The 14,765-nt window shown below is 45.5% G+C and overlaps 1 protein-coding gene across 1 annotated transcript in view; it reads left to right on the top strand.

Moving 5' to 3' along the window:
* The first annotated feature begins 983 nt into the window (after window positions 1-983).
* The window catches only part of IRAK3 (interleukin 1 receptor associated kinase 3), a 53,234-nt gene continuing 39,452 nt past the window's right edge, over window positions 984-14,765 (top strand). Inside the window, exons 1-2 of the mRNA XM_069764668.1 lie at window positions 984-1,120; window positions 10,738-10,914. Coding sequence (XP_069620769.1) covers window positions 1,003-1,120; window positions 10,738-10,914 — 295 coding nt within the window. The 5' untranslated portion in view covers window positions 984-1,002. The remainder of the gene's footprint in view (window positions 1,121-10,737; window positions 10,915-14,765) is intronic.

Here is a 14,765-nt window from a genome sequence, read left to right as displayed (position 1 = left end):
ACAGCACAGGCACAACCAGCGCCATTTACAAACTTTTTTTTAGAAATATCAGGAGAACAACTAAGAAATTAATTAGAAACACATTACATATGCGATCGGGCTGCAGCACAGGTACCACTGCCGGCGCCTGCCTGCAAAAGTTTTTTTTTCCCAAGATATATATAATATTCATTATGTAAACTAGGGGGCAGGTCAGTGAGTAATCAGTGACCTGTCAGAAGCCATACAGATGAATACCTAATCAGAGCACCACATGAAGACCCCCCCACAGGCCGCCCCAGAGCACGAGCATATCATTAACTCAAAACTGAAAATAAAGTTTAAACAACAACCACAAGACAGATTTCATCAACTAAGGTATCATTGTAATCAGTATAACGGGGCCGACCTGACACTGTCTGTAGGTTACTGTGCACAATGCAGATTCCCTTAAAGTTCCTATTCACTAGAACAGTAGCATTGCTGGATATTATTAAAGTTTTGTGATACTATTAGATGTTCTTTTATTTTGTAGACTGATATTTTGCACATATGGGTAGGTGGGCACAGGCGTGGAGATTTATCTCGCATCTAAAGATAGATTCTGTATTCACAGCAGATTGACATATTTAGACCTGAACAGCACAATTCATGTAAATGATAGAACGGCCTCAGTACAAGAAAATAACAGTGTCCCCGGGCGCACATAGCGTTTAAAGGCTGCAGCTGATATGTATTTCCTTTGTGTCACTGCCCTTTCCCAGTGCTGATCTCAGCAGTTATTCACAATATCTGGAATAATGAGAATACCCTCAAGATGTATAAGAAATCCCACCAGAGGATCATAGCTGTATTATGAGCTCTGAACACACAGAACTTGTGCAACTGCAGGATTTCCTTGCTTAGCTAACCATTCAGCTGTGGGGTGGAGACTGGGAAATTCCAGCATTATATCGACGTATTTCAGCTCAAGACATAAGAAGTTAGCACAGTTCATGATTTGATGATCAGTATACCTATACAATGGCGGAGCTGTCACTTGGGCTAAATACCTCTCTTTTTGAAGTTCCTCCTATAATTATGGAACATTTATGTGAACTCATGGACTGCAGTGATGGAGGTTTAGGATGGAAAGGTTTAGGTAAGTCTAAAATACTAAATTATTATCTGTCTGTCTCCTATTCCTCATTCATGGAGTCGTTAAATGTTAGAAACAATGCCGTTATACCAGTTCTGCTGTGTGGTTTTTTAAGAAAAACTAAAAATAAACCCAAAGTTCCTGATGCCTGCAATGCTTGTGTCGGACAATGAGCAGGTGGTATTCAAGCTATGAACAGTAAACATGACTGCAGCATGATTCTCCATGTCACTACAATAACGTTGATACTAAATATGAATGCGGTAGTTTGTTTTATTTATTTACTTTGTGAAAGAAAATTTGGAACAGAAAAAAAATTGCTGTTGTTGCCATTTTCATTTTTTAGACTTGCTCCTTATTGCATTTTTTTGGCGATCAAAATAAACACAATGTGAGTTTAGATTTTTTTTTCCTCTCTTTATGGTATTTACAAATTGGGTTAATTAATTTTATATCTTGATAGATTGAACTTCTGTGGACACAGTGATGCCAAATATGTTTATTTTTATTGTTTATTTTTAATGGGGGGGAAAGTGGGAGTGTCTAAAATTTCTATATAATTTTTAAATATTTTCTATATATTTAAAGCCTTATTTTTTTAGCCCCCTTGAACCTGCAAACTTCTGATAGCTCATTGCATTGCAATACCATAGTATTAGCGTATATATGAACATCACAGTCTCCTGTGATCAATGGACATAGGCTAATGTTCAAAGTAGTATCATAATGGCAGGCATGAGGGTTTTCAGCAGAGGTGACTCTTGGCCTTCCTTTCATGGGGCGGTCCTCATGTGAGCCAGTTTCTTTGAAGCGCTTGATGGGTTTTGCCACTGCACTTGGGGACACGTTCAAAGTTTTCCCAATTTTTCAGACTGACGGACCTTCATTTCTTAAAGTAATGATGGCCACTCGATTTTCTTTACTTAGCAGCTTTTTTGTTGCCATAATACAAATTCTAAGGGTATGTGTCCACTTTCAGGATGGCAGGCGGTATCGTCGGAGCGGCTTTGCCGCTCTGCGCTAAGCCCCGCCCCCTTCTGGGACGAGATGATGCCGGATGTGTTCACAGCACACATCCGGCATCATCGCACCCATCGCATAGGGCCCTGTGCTATATCTTGCGGCGACGCAACGGCGCCGCAAGATATACGGACATGCTGCGATCTGAAAAGACGCGCAGCATGTCCGGAGTCGCAGGGCCGCCGCGTGCGTGTTACCACGCATAGTGGAGACGGGATTTCATTAAATCCCCTCCACTATGCTGTAACATCTGGACGCTGTGTGTCTGACGCTGCGTCTCTTTGCAGCGTCAGACACGCAGCGTTTCCTGCACGTGGAAACATACCCTAACAGTCTATTCAGTAGGACTATCAACTGTGTATCCACCAGACTTCTGCACAGCACAACTGTTGGTCCCAACCCCATTTATAAGGCAAGAAATCCTACTTATTAAACGTGACAGGGGACACCTGTGAAATGAAAACCATTCCCGGTGACTACCTCTTGAAGCTCATCAAGAGAATGCCAAGAGTGTGCAAAGCAGTCATCAAAGCAAAAGGTGGCTACTTTGAAGAACCTAGAATATAAGACATAATTTCAGTTGTCTCACACTTTTTTGTTAAGTATATAATTCCACATGTGTTAATTCATAATTTTGATGCCTTCAGTGTGAATGTACAATTTTCATAGTCATGAAAATACAGAAAAATCTTTAAATGAGAAGGTGTGTCCAAACTTTTTGTCTGTACTGTACAGTGGCATGTAAAAGTTTGGGGACCCTTGGTCAAAATTACTGTTATTGTGAACAGTTAAGCAAGTTGAAGGTTAAATGATCTCTAAAATGCCTAAAATTAAAGATGACACATTTCCTTTGTATTTTAGGCAAAAAATAATTACATTTTAAAAATTACAAAAGGAAAATGGGCTGATGCAAAAGGTTGGACACCCTTGGAGATTTGTGTCCTCAGATAACTTTGACCAAGGTTTCAGACCTTAATTAGCCTGTTATCAGATTTATAAAAACCCTGCATCCTCTAACCTTGTGCCAAAAAAACAGCAGCCATGGATTGGTCTAAGCAGCTGTCTAGCATTCTGAAAATGAAAATGGTAGAAGCCCACAAAGCGGGAGAATGCTATAAGAAGATAGCAAAGCGTTTTCAAGTTGCCCTTCGGTTCAAAATGTAATTAAGAAATGACAGTTAACAGGAACAGTGGAGGTCAAGATAAGGTCTGCAAAACCAAGTAAAATTTCTGTGAGAGCTGCTCATAGGATTGCTACAGGGGCAAATCAGAACCCTCACTTGACTGCAGAAATATTTAGCAGACTCTGGAGTTGTGGTACATTGTGCTACTGTTCAGAGACACCTGCACAAATATGGCATTCATGGAAGAGTCATCAGAAAAAAACCTCTCCTGTGCCCTCAACATAAAATTCAGCATCAGAAGTATGCAAAAGAACATCTAAACAAGCTTGATGCATTTTGGAAATAAGTCCTTTGAACTGATGAGGTTAAAATAGAACTCTTTGGCCACAATGATCAAAGGTATGTGTGGAGAAAAAAAAGGGCACAGAATTTCAGGAAAAGAACATCTTGCCAACCACTAAGCATGGGAGTGGATGAATCATGGTTTGGGGTTCTGTTGCAGCCAATGGCATGAGGAACATTTCACGGGTAGAGGGAAGAATGGATTCAATGACATTTCAACAAATTCTTGATGCAAACATAACACTATCTGTTATAAAAAGCTGAATTTGAAAAGAGGATGGCTTCTACAAATGGATAATGATCCTAAACACACGTCAAAATCCACAATAGACTACCTCAAAATCTGCAAGCTGAGGGTTTACAGTGGCCCTCACAGTTCCCTGATCTGAGCATCATTGAAAATCTGTGGCTAGAACTCAAAATAGCACTGCATGCAAGACGACCCAGGAATCTCACAGAACTGGAGGAATTTTGCAAAGAAGAATGGGTGAAAATCCCTCAAACAAGAACGGAGACTCTTGACTGGCTACAAAAAGTGTTTACAAATGTGATATTTTTAAAAATGGATGCCACTAGGTACTAACCGTAAAGGTGGCCCAAACTTTTGCATCGGCCCATTTTCCTTTTTGTATTTTTAAAGTGTAAAAGATGGTTCTGGGGCGGCTGTTTAATGCTGGTAGTTCCTAGGTTCTGAGTCGGTTATACTTCCGTCTAGTCAGTCTGAGATAGCTGACCCAGGTTATTCGTCTGTAATCGTTGTGCCTCTGTGCATGTGTGCATTGCTGTGTATGACCTGGTTTGCCCCCTGACTACTGCCCCTGTTTCCTGCTTGGTACTTCTCTGTCTGTCCTGGCTTTCTGACTGTTAGAATCTGTTTTGTTTTGACCATCCGCCATCTTGTTGTGGTTTTCTGGCTGCTGGTCTTTTTCCCCTGGTGCTGGGTTGTCTTTTGTCAGGTGATTGTATCTGTTAGGGCTAGCGGAACGCACCAAATAATAAGACTGATAGTGTACGGTGCGTTCGTAGCCCGGGGTCCACCGTGCAGAGATGGAACCTGCTGCTGAGTAATGACGGACTATATGGCGGTACTCATAAGTATACTCGCGTGGGTTAAACTTCACCCAACGTGAAGGAAGCGATCCTGTTGCGTCACAGGATCGCGGTACCGCACATAGAAGGCGAGCAAGCAGTCAGCGAACTTAACCCCAACTAGGATTGAAGTCCGATTAGACCACTTGCTGACACAACACCGCAACAGGGTGTGTTAGGCAACTCTTATAATAAGAGCACCGAAGTGCGAACTGTGCCGTGCTGGCAGGCACCACTAAGCACCCAGACGTGGGTCAGGAAGCGCACTACTGGCGCGTGGCGCCGCACTGGCGGTCACAGCAATAGACGCTGATACGTGTGTGACACGTTGAGTGATTTGTCGGGCGCTAGATAGCAGCCATACTCCATACGCGAACAGTCATACAATAGGGTAGGGGTATTTAATGAACGACTTGCACTCACAACAAACACACGTATTCAATTGTACACTAGCGCATGGCCGTGCGGTCATGCGCAGTTTATATAATTGCAGGACAGGAAGTGGCCACAGAAACTTTGCCCTTCCAAGACCTGCCAAGAGGACCAATGGAATGCGCTGCAGAGCCAGAGCACATGACCCTCGATCTCCAACGGGAGATCTTGCTCTGGGCATGCTCAGTGTGCGCAAACAAGGACTTAGTCCCAGGGAAGTCCGCTCGCCGCTGACCAGCACTGACTTTAATGGCAGGAGCTGAAGAAGCAGCAGTAACTCTCTGTACAGAGTGAGAGCGAGCAAGACACTGGGAGCGACGTCCCTGCTGAGCAGACTCCACTGCGGCTGGAGGAGAATGGGAGACCGCAGCGGAGACGGATCGAAATTCCCCCTGTGCAGCAGAGGAAACTCGACTCCTAACATTACCCCCCCTCCTAGGGCCCCCCTCTCCTTGGGCCTCGCTACGCTCGAAGGCAGCAATGAGCTGTGGGGCCCTAATGTTTTCAGCAGACTCCCAAGACCTGTCCTCTGGACCATAACCCTTCCAATCCACCAAATAAAACTTTTTGCCGCGTACCACCTTGCACCCCAAAATAGCGTTCACCTCGTAATCGTCCGTAGACGAACCCGATGTCCCGGCAGATGACTCGGAAAACCGGGACATGTATATGGGTTTCAAGAGGGACACATGAAAGGTGTCGGTGATACCCAAGCGTGGAGGAAGAGCCAGGTGGTAGACCACAGGATTAACCTGTTCGAGAACCTTGAAGGGACCCAAGTAGCGAGGAGCAAACTTAGTGGACTCAACTCGCAGCCTGATGTTACGGGCGGAGAGCCACACCAAGTCGCCAGGGGCAAAAGTCGGAGCGGGGCGCCGATGAACATCGGCGGAGGAGCTCATTCTCTCCTTGGAGGCCCGAATGGCATCCTGCGTGCGATCCCAAATGTCCCGTGCCTCCACAGCCCAGTCTGCCACCCTGGGATCAGCGGAAGACACAGGCATGGGCACAGGAACATGCGGATGCTGGCCGTAATTTAAGAGGAATGGAGTCTGACCGGTGGAGTCGGCTACGGCATTGTTAAGTGCAAACTCTGCCCACGGTAGCAAGGATGCCCAGTCATCCTGTCTGGCAGAAACAAAATGTCGCAGATATGTGACCAAGGTCTGGTTGGCCCTTTCTACCAACCCATTCGTCTCGGGATGATATGCCGAAGAGAGATTTAACTCAATACTGAGTAGACGACATAGCTCCCTCCAGAATCGAGACGCAAACTGGGGACCCCGGTCACTAACAATTTTGTCTGGCATACCGTGTAAGCGAAAGATATGCTTGATAAACAAGACAGCCAACGCTCGTGCAGATGGTAGCCGTGGAAGAGGCACCAAATGCACCATTTTGGAAAAATGATCGGTGATCACCCAGATAATGGTGCAATTACGAGACTTGGGTAAGCCAACCACAAAGTCCATCCCGACCATCTCCCAGGGCCTGTCAGCCACAGGCAGAGGATAAAGCAAACCAGCTGGCCGTTGCCGAGGAGTCTTGTTCCTGGCGCAAGAGACACACGCCCGAACGTACTCCGCGACATCACGAGCCATATGCGGCCACCAGTATGTCCTCGCCAGTAACTCTGATGTCCTTTTAGTACCAAAATGTCCACCCACCCTGGATGAATGCGCCCAAGAGCGAACCTCCGGTCGCAAACTAGATGGAACAAAAGTCTTGCCCGGGGGCACAGACTCCAGCGAAACCAGGGCCACGGTTCTCAAACTCTCGGTGGGGACAATAAGCCGAGGCTCCTCCTCCTCCTCCGCAGATGACACAACGGAGCGAGAGAGAGCGTCGGCCCGAATGTTCTTCTCCCCAGAAAGGAAATGGAGGGTGAAATGAAACCGGGAGAAGAACAAGGACCATCTGGCCTGGCAAGAATTCAACCGCTGAGCTGTCTGCAGATACACCAAATTTTTGTGATCTGTGAAGACTTGGAAGGGAAAACGTGCTCCCTCCAAGAGATGTCTCCACTCCGAGAAAGCCAACTTCATGGCTAGCAACTCCCTGTCCCCGATGGAATAATTCCTCTCTGCTGGTGCGAAGGTCTTGGAGAAAAAGAAGCAAGGACGCTTCCGACCTTGAGCATCCTTTTGGAAGAGGACTGCTCCAGCACCAACAGAAGAGGCATCCACCTCCATGATAAATGGCTTATCAACATCGGGGCGATGAAGAATGGGAGCGCTAGCGAAGTGTGACTTTATAGAGATAAAGGCCTTGGAGACCTCCTCAGACCACAATTTGGGATTCGCCCCCTTCTTGGTGAGGGCAACCAAGGGAGCTACCAAAGTTGAGAAATGCGGGATGAACTGGCGATAATAATTGATGAACCCCATAAAGCGCTGCACCGCTTTAAGAGAATGGGGTTCCTGCCAGTCCATCACAGCCTGTAGTTTGGCAGGATCCATAGCCAATCCCTGGGCTGAGATGATGTAGCCTAGGAAAGGTAAGGACTCCTGCTCAAACATACACTTCTCCAACTTGGCATAGAGGGAGTTTGCCCGTAGGAGGTCGAAGACTTTGCAAACATCTCTCCGGTGGGAGTCAATATCTGGAGAGTAGATGAGAATATCATCCAGATAGACTACGACCGAGGTGGAAAGCATATCCCGGAAGATATCATTCACAAAGTCTTGGAAAACGGCTGGGGCATTACAGAGCCCAAAGGGCATCACCAGATATTCATAGTGCCCATCCCTGGTGTTAAAAGCCGTCTTCCATTCATCCCCCTCACGGATACGAATCAGGTTGTAAGCACCCCGCAGATCTAATTTAGTAAATACCCTTGCTCCCCGAAGCCTATCGAACAGTTCAGATATCAAAGGCAAAGGGTATTTATTCTTAACGGTGATGGCGTTAAGACCCCTGTAGTCTATGCATGGACGCAATTCCCCACTCTTCTTCTGCACGAAGAAGAACCCTGCCCCAGCAGGTGACACTGACTTCCTGATGAACCCTCTTGCCAGATTTTCCTGGATGTACTGTGACATTGCCTCCGTCTCTGGGAGAGATAGCGGATAGACTCGACCCCGGGGAGGCTCAGCACCAGGCAAGAGGTCAATAGGACAGTCATAGGGGCGATGGGGCGGAAGGGTCTCCGCCACCTTTTTGGAGAATACGTCTGCATACGACCAATACTGCTTGGGGAGAGAGGAAAGATCTGCGGGTACCTCAGTTGTAGCTACCTGAACGCACTCCCTCTGACACCTACCCCCACAAGATTCACCCCATCCCAGAATTCTGCCTGAGGACCACTCTATATGAGGAGAGTGGTACCGTAGCCAAGGTATTCCCAACAGGACCTCATCAATTCCCTCTGGAATGACGAGCAGAGAAATAATCTCCTGATGAGATGGCGACATGGACAGAGTAAAAGGGATGGTCTGGTGAGTTATCTGTGAGGGCAGAGTCGACCCATTCACCACTCGTACCGTTACAGGTTGAGCTAGCATAACCAGAGGTATTGCGTGGCGTTGGGCGAAGGCAGAAGACATAAAGTTGCCCTCCGCCCCAGAATCCACGCAGAGCTCTACCGAGTGGGAGAATGAGCCTATAGTAATTGTCCCCTTAAAGGACAATTTAGAGGCAAACGTCGCCGTGTCTAGTGTACCTCCACCTACGACCACTAGACGCTGACGTTTCCTCGACCGCTTAGGACATCTGGTGGCTAAGTGTCCAGACTGCTGGCAAACATGACAGACCCTGAGTGCACAAGCGGTCCGGGACTTAGGTCCCGCTTGTGACACTTCCCTGGCCTCATGTGACTCAGGAACCAGGACCGGAGATTCCAGAGGTTTGGCGAAAGTAGGAGCCAGCCGAAACCTCTGCCTACACTGGGCTCGCTCTAACCTCCGCTCGTTAAAACGGAGGTCAATTCGAGTGGAGACTGTTATTAACTCCTCCAGTGTGGCAGGAATCTCCCTAGTGGCCAGAGCGTCCTTTACATGGTCAGCCAAGCCCCTCCAAAATATGGGGATAAGAGCTTTATCCGACCATTCCAGCTCAAATGCTAAAGTGCGGAATTGGACGGCAAAATGACTGACCAAGGACTCACCCTGAGTTAATGCCAGCAGTTGGAGCGCAGTGTCATGGGTGACTTGAGGTCCTAAAAAGACCTGTTTTAAAGTGCTCAAAAACAGAGGAGCACTCTGCACCACATGATCGCCACGCTCCCACAGCGGCGTAGCCCATTCCAACGCCCTGTCCGACAATAGAGACACAATAAATCCCACCTTAGCCCGCTCTGTGGGGAAACGTGCAGCCAGAAGCTCGAGATGAATAGAGCACTGACTCACGAATCCCCTACAAAATTTGCTATTACCAGAAAATTTTTCTGGCAGCGGGAGGCGAGAAAATGTCGGAACAGGGGTGGCAATGGACAAAGTTGCTGCAGCCACGCTGGCAGCCTGTACAGCAACTGCGGTAACATCCACAGCTGAGGTTGCGCTCTCGAGAGTCGCCAACCTACCCTCCAGCTGCTGTATATACCGCAGGGATTGCTGTTTGTCCGTCATCACTAGCCAGACCCTGGCGCTAGTGTAATGTTAGGGCTAGCGGAACGCACCAAATAATAAGACTGATAGTGTGCACTGCGTGCCTCATTTCTCCCTCTCCCTGCGCTTCCGCTATCGCCCCCCTTAAGCTGCCTCTCTACAACACCAGGCAGCATCATTACAGAGGCCTTTTACAGATAATTTCATCTTCAACTTGCTTAGCTGTACACCAGAACAGGGGTGCCCACCAAACGTTTACATGCTACTGTTCAGTATGCATTCATTATGCAATAGCACATAATTAGATGAACTGGAGAGATGGGTGGTCTAATAGAAAAGTGAGTGACTAGAGTTAGTGACCAACCATTCGGTCACCTTGTCTCTGGTGCATGATCAATAGTAGAATTCATGGAGCCACTAATGCCTTTACATAGTATACAGTATGTATGTATGTATATTGGTCCATGGCATACATGCACTTGCACATTAATTTAATAGAGGAGAGCTGGTCTTATCCTATATTTTTCTATTTTGTGCATTAAGAATTGTGACTGCCCCCTTAGGCCATGCACTCTTACCCACCCATCTTCTTCAGACAGGTTTTAACTAGGGCTATACTGGATTATATCTCTTCCCTGGTTCATTTCTGATCTGGTTAGGCACGTAGAGGTAAATCAGTAGAAATAGGGTCTATCCATGAGATCACATTGTAACTGATGGATGGCTTATACATTTTCTAATCAGAGAATCTTAACTACTTTAATTACCTCTCTTTTTTTTCCTGTATAGCTATAGTGGAATTCATGTAATCATTAATTGCAGAGTGCTGTTGCATAGTGTTGGTATATTATTCAAACGGCAGCTTCATTAATTTAATTTATTTTGTAGATAATCCTTTAGTTAGTGTTATGCATATATTTATCTTTCCAGTGGTTAATTTCAATTGACATAACTATGATGGTAGATCGAGTCTTGTCCTTTCACATACAGACTGCTAAAATTGCAACTATTTATGCTTATATTGTATTATTGGTATAGTCTGACTATACTTTTACAATCATTCTTCTAGCTGAGCGCCTCTCTTCAGATTGGATGGACTTCCGTAAAATTGAGAAGTGTGCTGAACAAGGTAAAAGCAGAACAAAGGAACTGCTTTGGAGCTGGGCACACAAAAATAAGACTGTTGGTGACTTATTGAAAGTTCTTCAGGAAATGGGACATCAGAGAGCAATTACCATATTCAACGGTATATAAACTTTCATCATGGCATTTAATTCTAAAATACTTAAAATGTGAAAGGTGAATTTTCATGTTGTTAAATAGCTTTATTTATTAAACAATATGAAAATTGGCAAGTTTGCTGTTGACTCGCTTTTTAGATTGCTGTAATTTTCCTGCAAAGAGAACTTTTGTCTTACAAAGTGTACAGCTTGTTTCCATGCAGTTTGGCCACCAGAGCTTGGAGTGTGAGCAGTAATTACATTTCAGTCAAGGAGCGAACACCTAACATACCAGTCATCTCTCTCCAGTCTATTGCTTTCTATATAGCAGTTATCTGCTCTTCTCTTCAATTTTTTTGACAAGAGTTCTTATCAGTCCTGCATGATCACAATCCACCAACACCCAGCATCAGCAGTATCCAGAGCAGTTCTCCAAATCACATCCCTCACCTCCCCAGTTATGTGCTTGTTCAAATGCACTGTTATCTCTGAAATATGATAGCAGTGTAGACTCGGAACACTGACAGATGTTAATGTGTTTAAGCAGGATGGCGCTCCTAATAAAAACTGTCACTCAAGCAGCAGGACCTGCCTTCCCCCAAGCAACCGGAAAGTATAGAGATTTTATTGCTCTGAGTTGTTCAAGAGACAACTTAAGAATACCACTTTAAAGTTGGTTTCACATGTCCAACATTTACTGTCCAAGTATGTGCAACCATAGACTGTGAATTTTGAACCAGCCGTGGATCTCCTGACTCAAACTCATCATCCTCATATATGCATATGAGACTGATGAGTTTGAATCAGTAACTCGCAGCTGGTCCAATATTCACAGTTCAAACTCAAACCATAAACATTGAATGTGTGAAACAGTCCTAAGTTCTTTATTTCACATCAGATCATTGATTATGTAGACCAGTAGTGGAGAACCTTTTTAATACATGGTGCTATTTGGATATTTAGACCATCACTCGTGGGCCATACAAAATTATCACTTTGAAATTTATCCTGACATCTTTACCGCTTCTCTTTAGTGCGGCTGTGATGTTACGTGGTATTGATGAAATGCTATTCACAGGAGATGCTGGGGGCGTATATATCACAGAAGATACATACAGTGCCTTGCGAAAGTATTCGGCTCCCTGGAACTTTTCAACCTTTTCCCACATATCATGCTTCAAACATAAAAGATACCAAATGTAAATTTTTGGTGAAGAATCAACAACAAGGGGAACACAATTGTGAAGTTGAACGAAATTTATTGGTTATTTTAAATTTTTGTGGAAATTCAAAAACTGAAAAGTGTGGCGTGCAATATTATTCGGCCCCTTTACCTTCAGTGCAGCAAACTCACTCCAGAAGTTCATTGTGGATCTCTGAATGATCCAATGTTGTCCTAAATGCCTAATGATGATGAATATAATCCACCTGTGTGTAATCAAGTCTCCTTATAAATGCACCTGCTCTGTAATAGTCTCAGGGTTCTGTTTGAAGCACAGAGAGCATCATGAAGACCAAGGAACACAATAGGCAGGTCCATGATACTGTTGTGGAGAAGTTTAAAGCTGGATTTGGATACAAAATGATTTCCAAAACTTTAAACATCCCAAGGAGCACTGTGCAAGCGATCATATTGAAATGGAAGGAGTATCATACCACTGCAAATCTACCAAGACCCGGCCGTCCCTCTAAATTTTCATTTCAAACAAAGAGAAGACTGATCAGAGATGCAGCCAAGAGGCCCATGATCACTCTGGATGAACTGCAGAGATCTACAGCTGAGGTGGGACAGTCTGTCCATAGGACAACAATCAGTCGTACACTGCACAAATCTGGCCTTTATGGAAGAGTGGCAAGAAGAAAGCCATTTCTCAAAGATATCCATAAAAAGTGTTGTTTAAAGTTTGTAACAAGCCACCTGGGAGACACACCAAACATGTGGAAGAAGGTGCTCTGGTCAGATGAAACCAAAATCAAACTTTTTGGCAACAATGCCAAACGATATGTTTGGCGTAAAAGCAACACAGCTCATCACCCTGAACACACAATCCCCACTGTCAAACATGGTGGTGGCAGCATCATGGATTGGGCTGCTTTTCTTCATCAGGGACAGGGAAGATAGTTAAAATTGATGAGAAGATGGATGGAGCCAAATACAGGACCATTCTTGAAGAAAACCTGTTTGAGTCTGCAAGAGACCTGAGACTGGGACGAAGATTTGTCTTCCAACAAGACAATGATCCCAAACATAAAGCAAAATCTACAATGGAATGGTTCACAAATAAACGTATCCAGGTGTTAGGGTACCGTCACACAGTGGCACTTTGGTCGCTAGGATGGCACGATCCGTGACGTTCCAGCGATATCCTTACAATCTCGCTGTGTCTGACACGCTACTGCGATCAGGGACCCCGCTGAGAATCGTACGTCGTAGCAGATCGTTTGAAACTTTATTTCGTCGCTGGATCTCCCGCTGACATCGCTGAATCGGCGTGTGTGACGCCGATTCAGCGATGTCTTCACTGGTAACCAGGATAAACATCGGGTTACTAAGCGCAGGGCCGCGCTTAGTAACCCGATATTTACCCTGGTTACGAGTGTAAATGTAGAAAAAAAAACACTACATACTTACATTCTCGGTGTCTGGTCATGTCCCTCGCCTTCAGCTTCCCGCACTGACTGGTGAGCGCCGGCCAGCCGTAAAGTACAGCGGTGACGTCACCGCTCTGCTTTCCGGCTGTCCGGCGCTCACTGTCAGTGCAGAGAAGCACAGCGCCGAGGGACGCGACAGGAATGTAAGTATGTAGTGTTTGGGTTTTTTTACGTTTACGCTGGTAACCAGGGTAAACATCGGGTTACTAAACGCGGCCCTGCGCTTAGTAACCCGATGTTTACCCTGGTTACCGGGGACTTCGGGATCGTTGGTCACTGGAGAGCTGTCTGTGTGACAGCTCTCCAGCGACCAAACAGCGACGCTGCAGCGATCGACATCGTTGTCGTATCGCTGCAGCGTCGTTTTAGTGTGACGGTACCCTTAGAATGACCAAGTCAAAGTCCAGACCTCAATCCAATCGAGAATCTGTGGAAAAAACTGAAAACTGCTGTTCACAAACAATCTCTATCAAACCTCACTGAGCTCAAGCTGTTTTCCAAGGAAGAATGGGCAACAATTTCAGTCTCTCGATGTACAAAACTAATAGAGACATACCCCAAGCGACTTGCAGCTGTAATCACAGCAAAAGCTGGCGCAGCAAAGTATTAAGTTAAAGGGGCTGAATAATATTGCACGCCCCACTTTTCAGTTTTTGAATTTCCAAAAAAAAATTAAAATAACCAATAAATTTCGTTCAACTTCACAATTGTGTTCCACTTGTTGTTGATTCTCCACCAAAAATTTACATTTGGTATCTTCATGTTTGAAGTATGATATGCTGGGGGCATATACATCATGGGAAACTCAGGGAGCACATACATCATATGAGGGGCTGAGGCACATACATCACAGGAGATGCTGTGGCATATACATCACAGGAGAGATTGGGGGCAATATACATCACAGGAAAGCTGGTAATTTAAATCCCAGGAGATACTGGGGGCTTATACATCACAGAAGATGCTGGCGCTTGTACATCACAGGAGACGCTGGATGCATACATGTACATCACAAGAGATGACGGGCATATACATCACAGGAGAGCCTGTGGCACATACAGCACAGGAGTAGCTGGGGTTGGTGCACATCCATCACAGTAGATGCTGGGGCATATACATCACAGGAGGGTCGGTGCTGCCTCTGCTGTTGGTGGGACTGGAGCACAGAGCACGCTGACTCTGCCCACAAAGTACGTCCTGAGGCATGATGTAATTCCACGTGTCG

Source organism: Ranitomeya imitator, chromosome 4, assembly GCF_032444005.1.
Source record: "Ranitomeya imitator isolate aRanImi1 chromosome 4, aRanImi1.pri, whole genome shotgun sequence".
Classification (NCBI taxonomy): Eukaryota; Metazoa; Chordata; class Amphibia; order Anura; family Dendrobatidae; genus Ranitomeya; species Ranitomeya imitator.
Note: the sequence above shows the minus strand (reverse complement) of the source record. Positions and strands in the feature narration are given on the sequence as shown.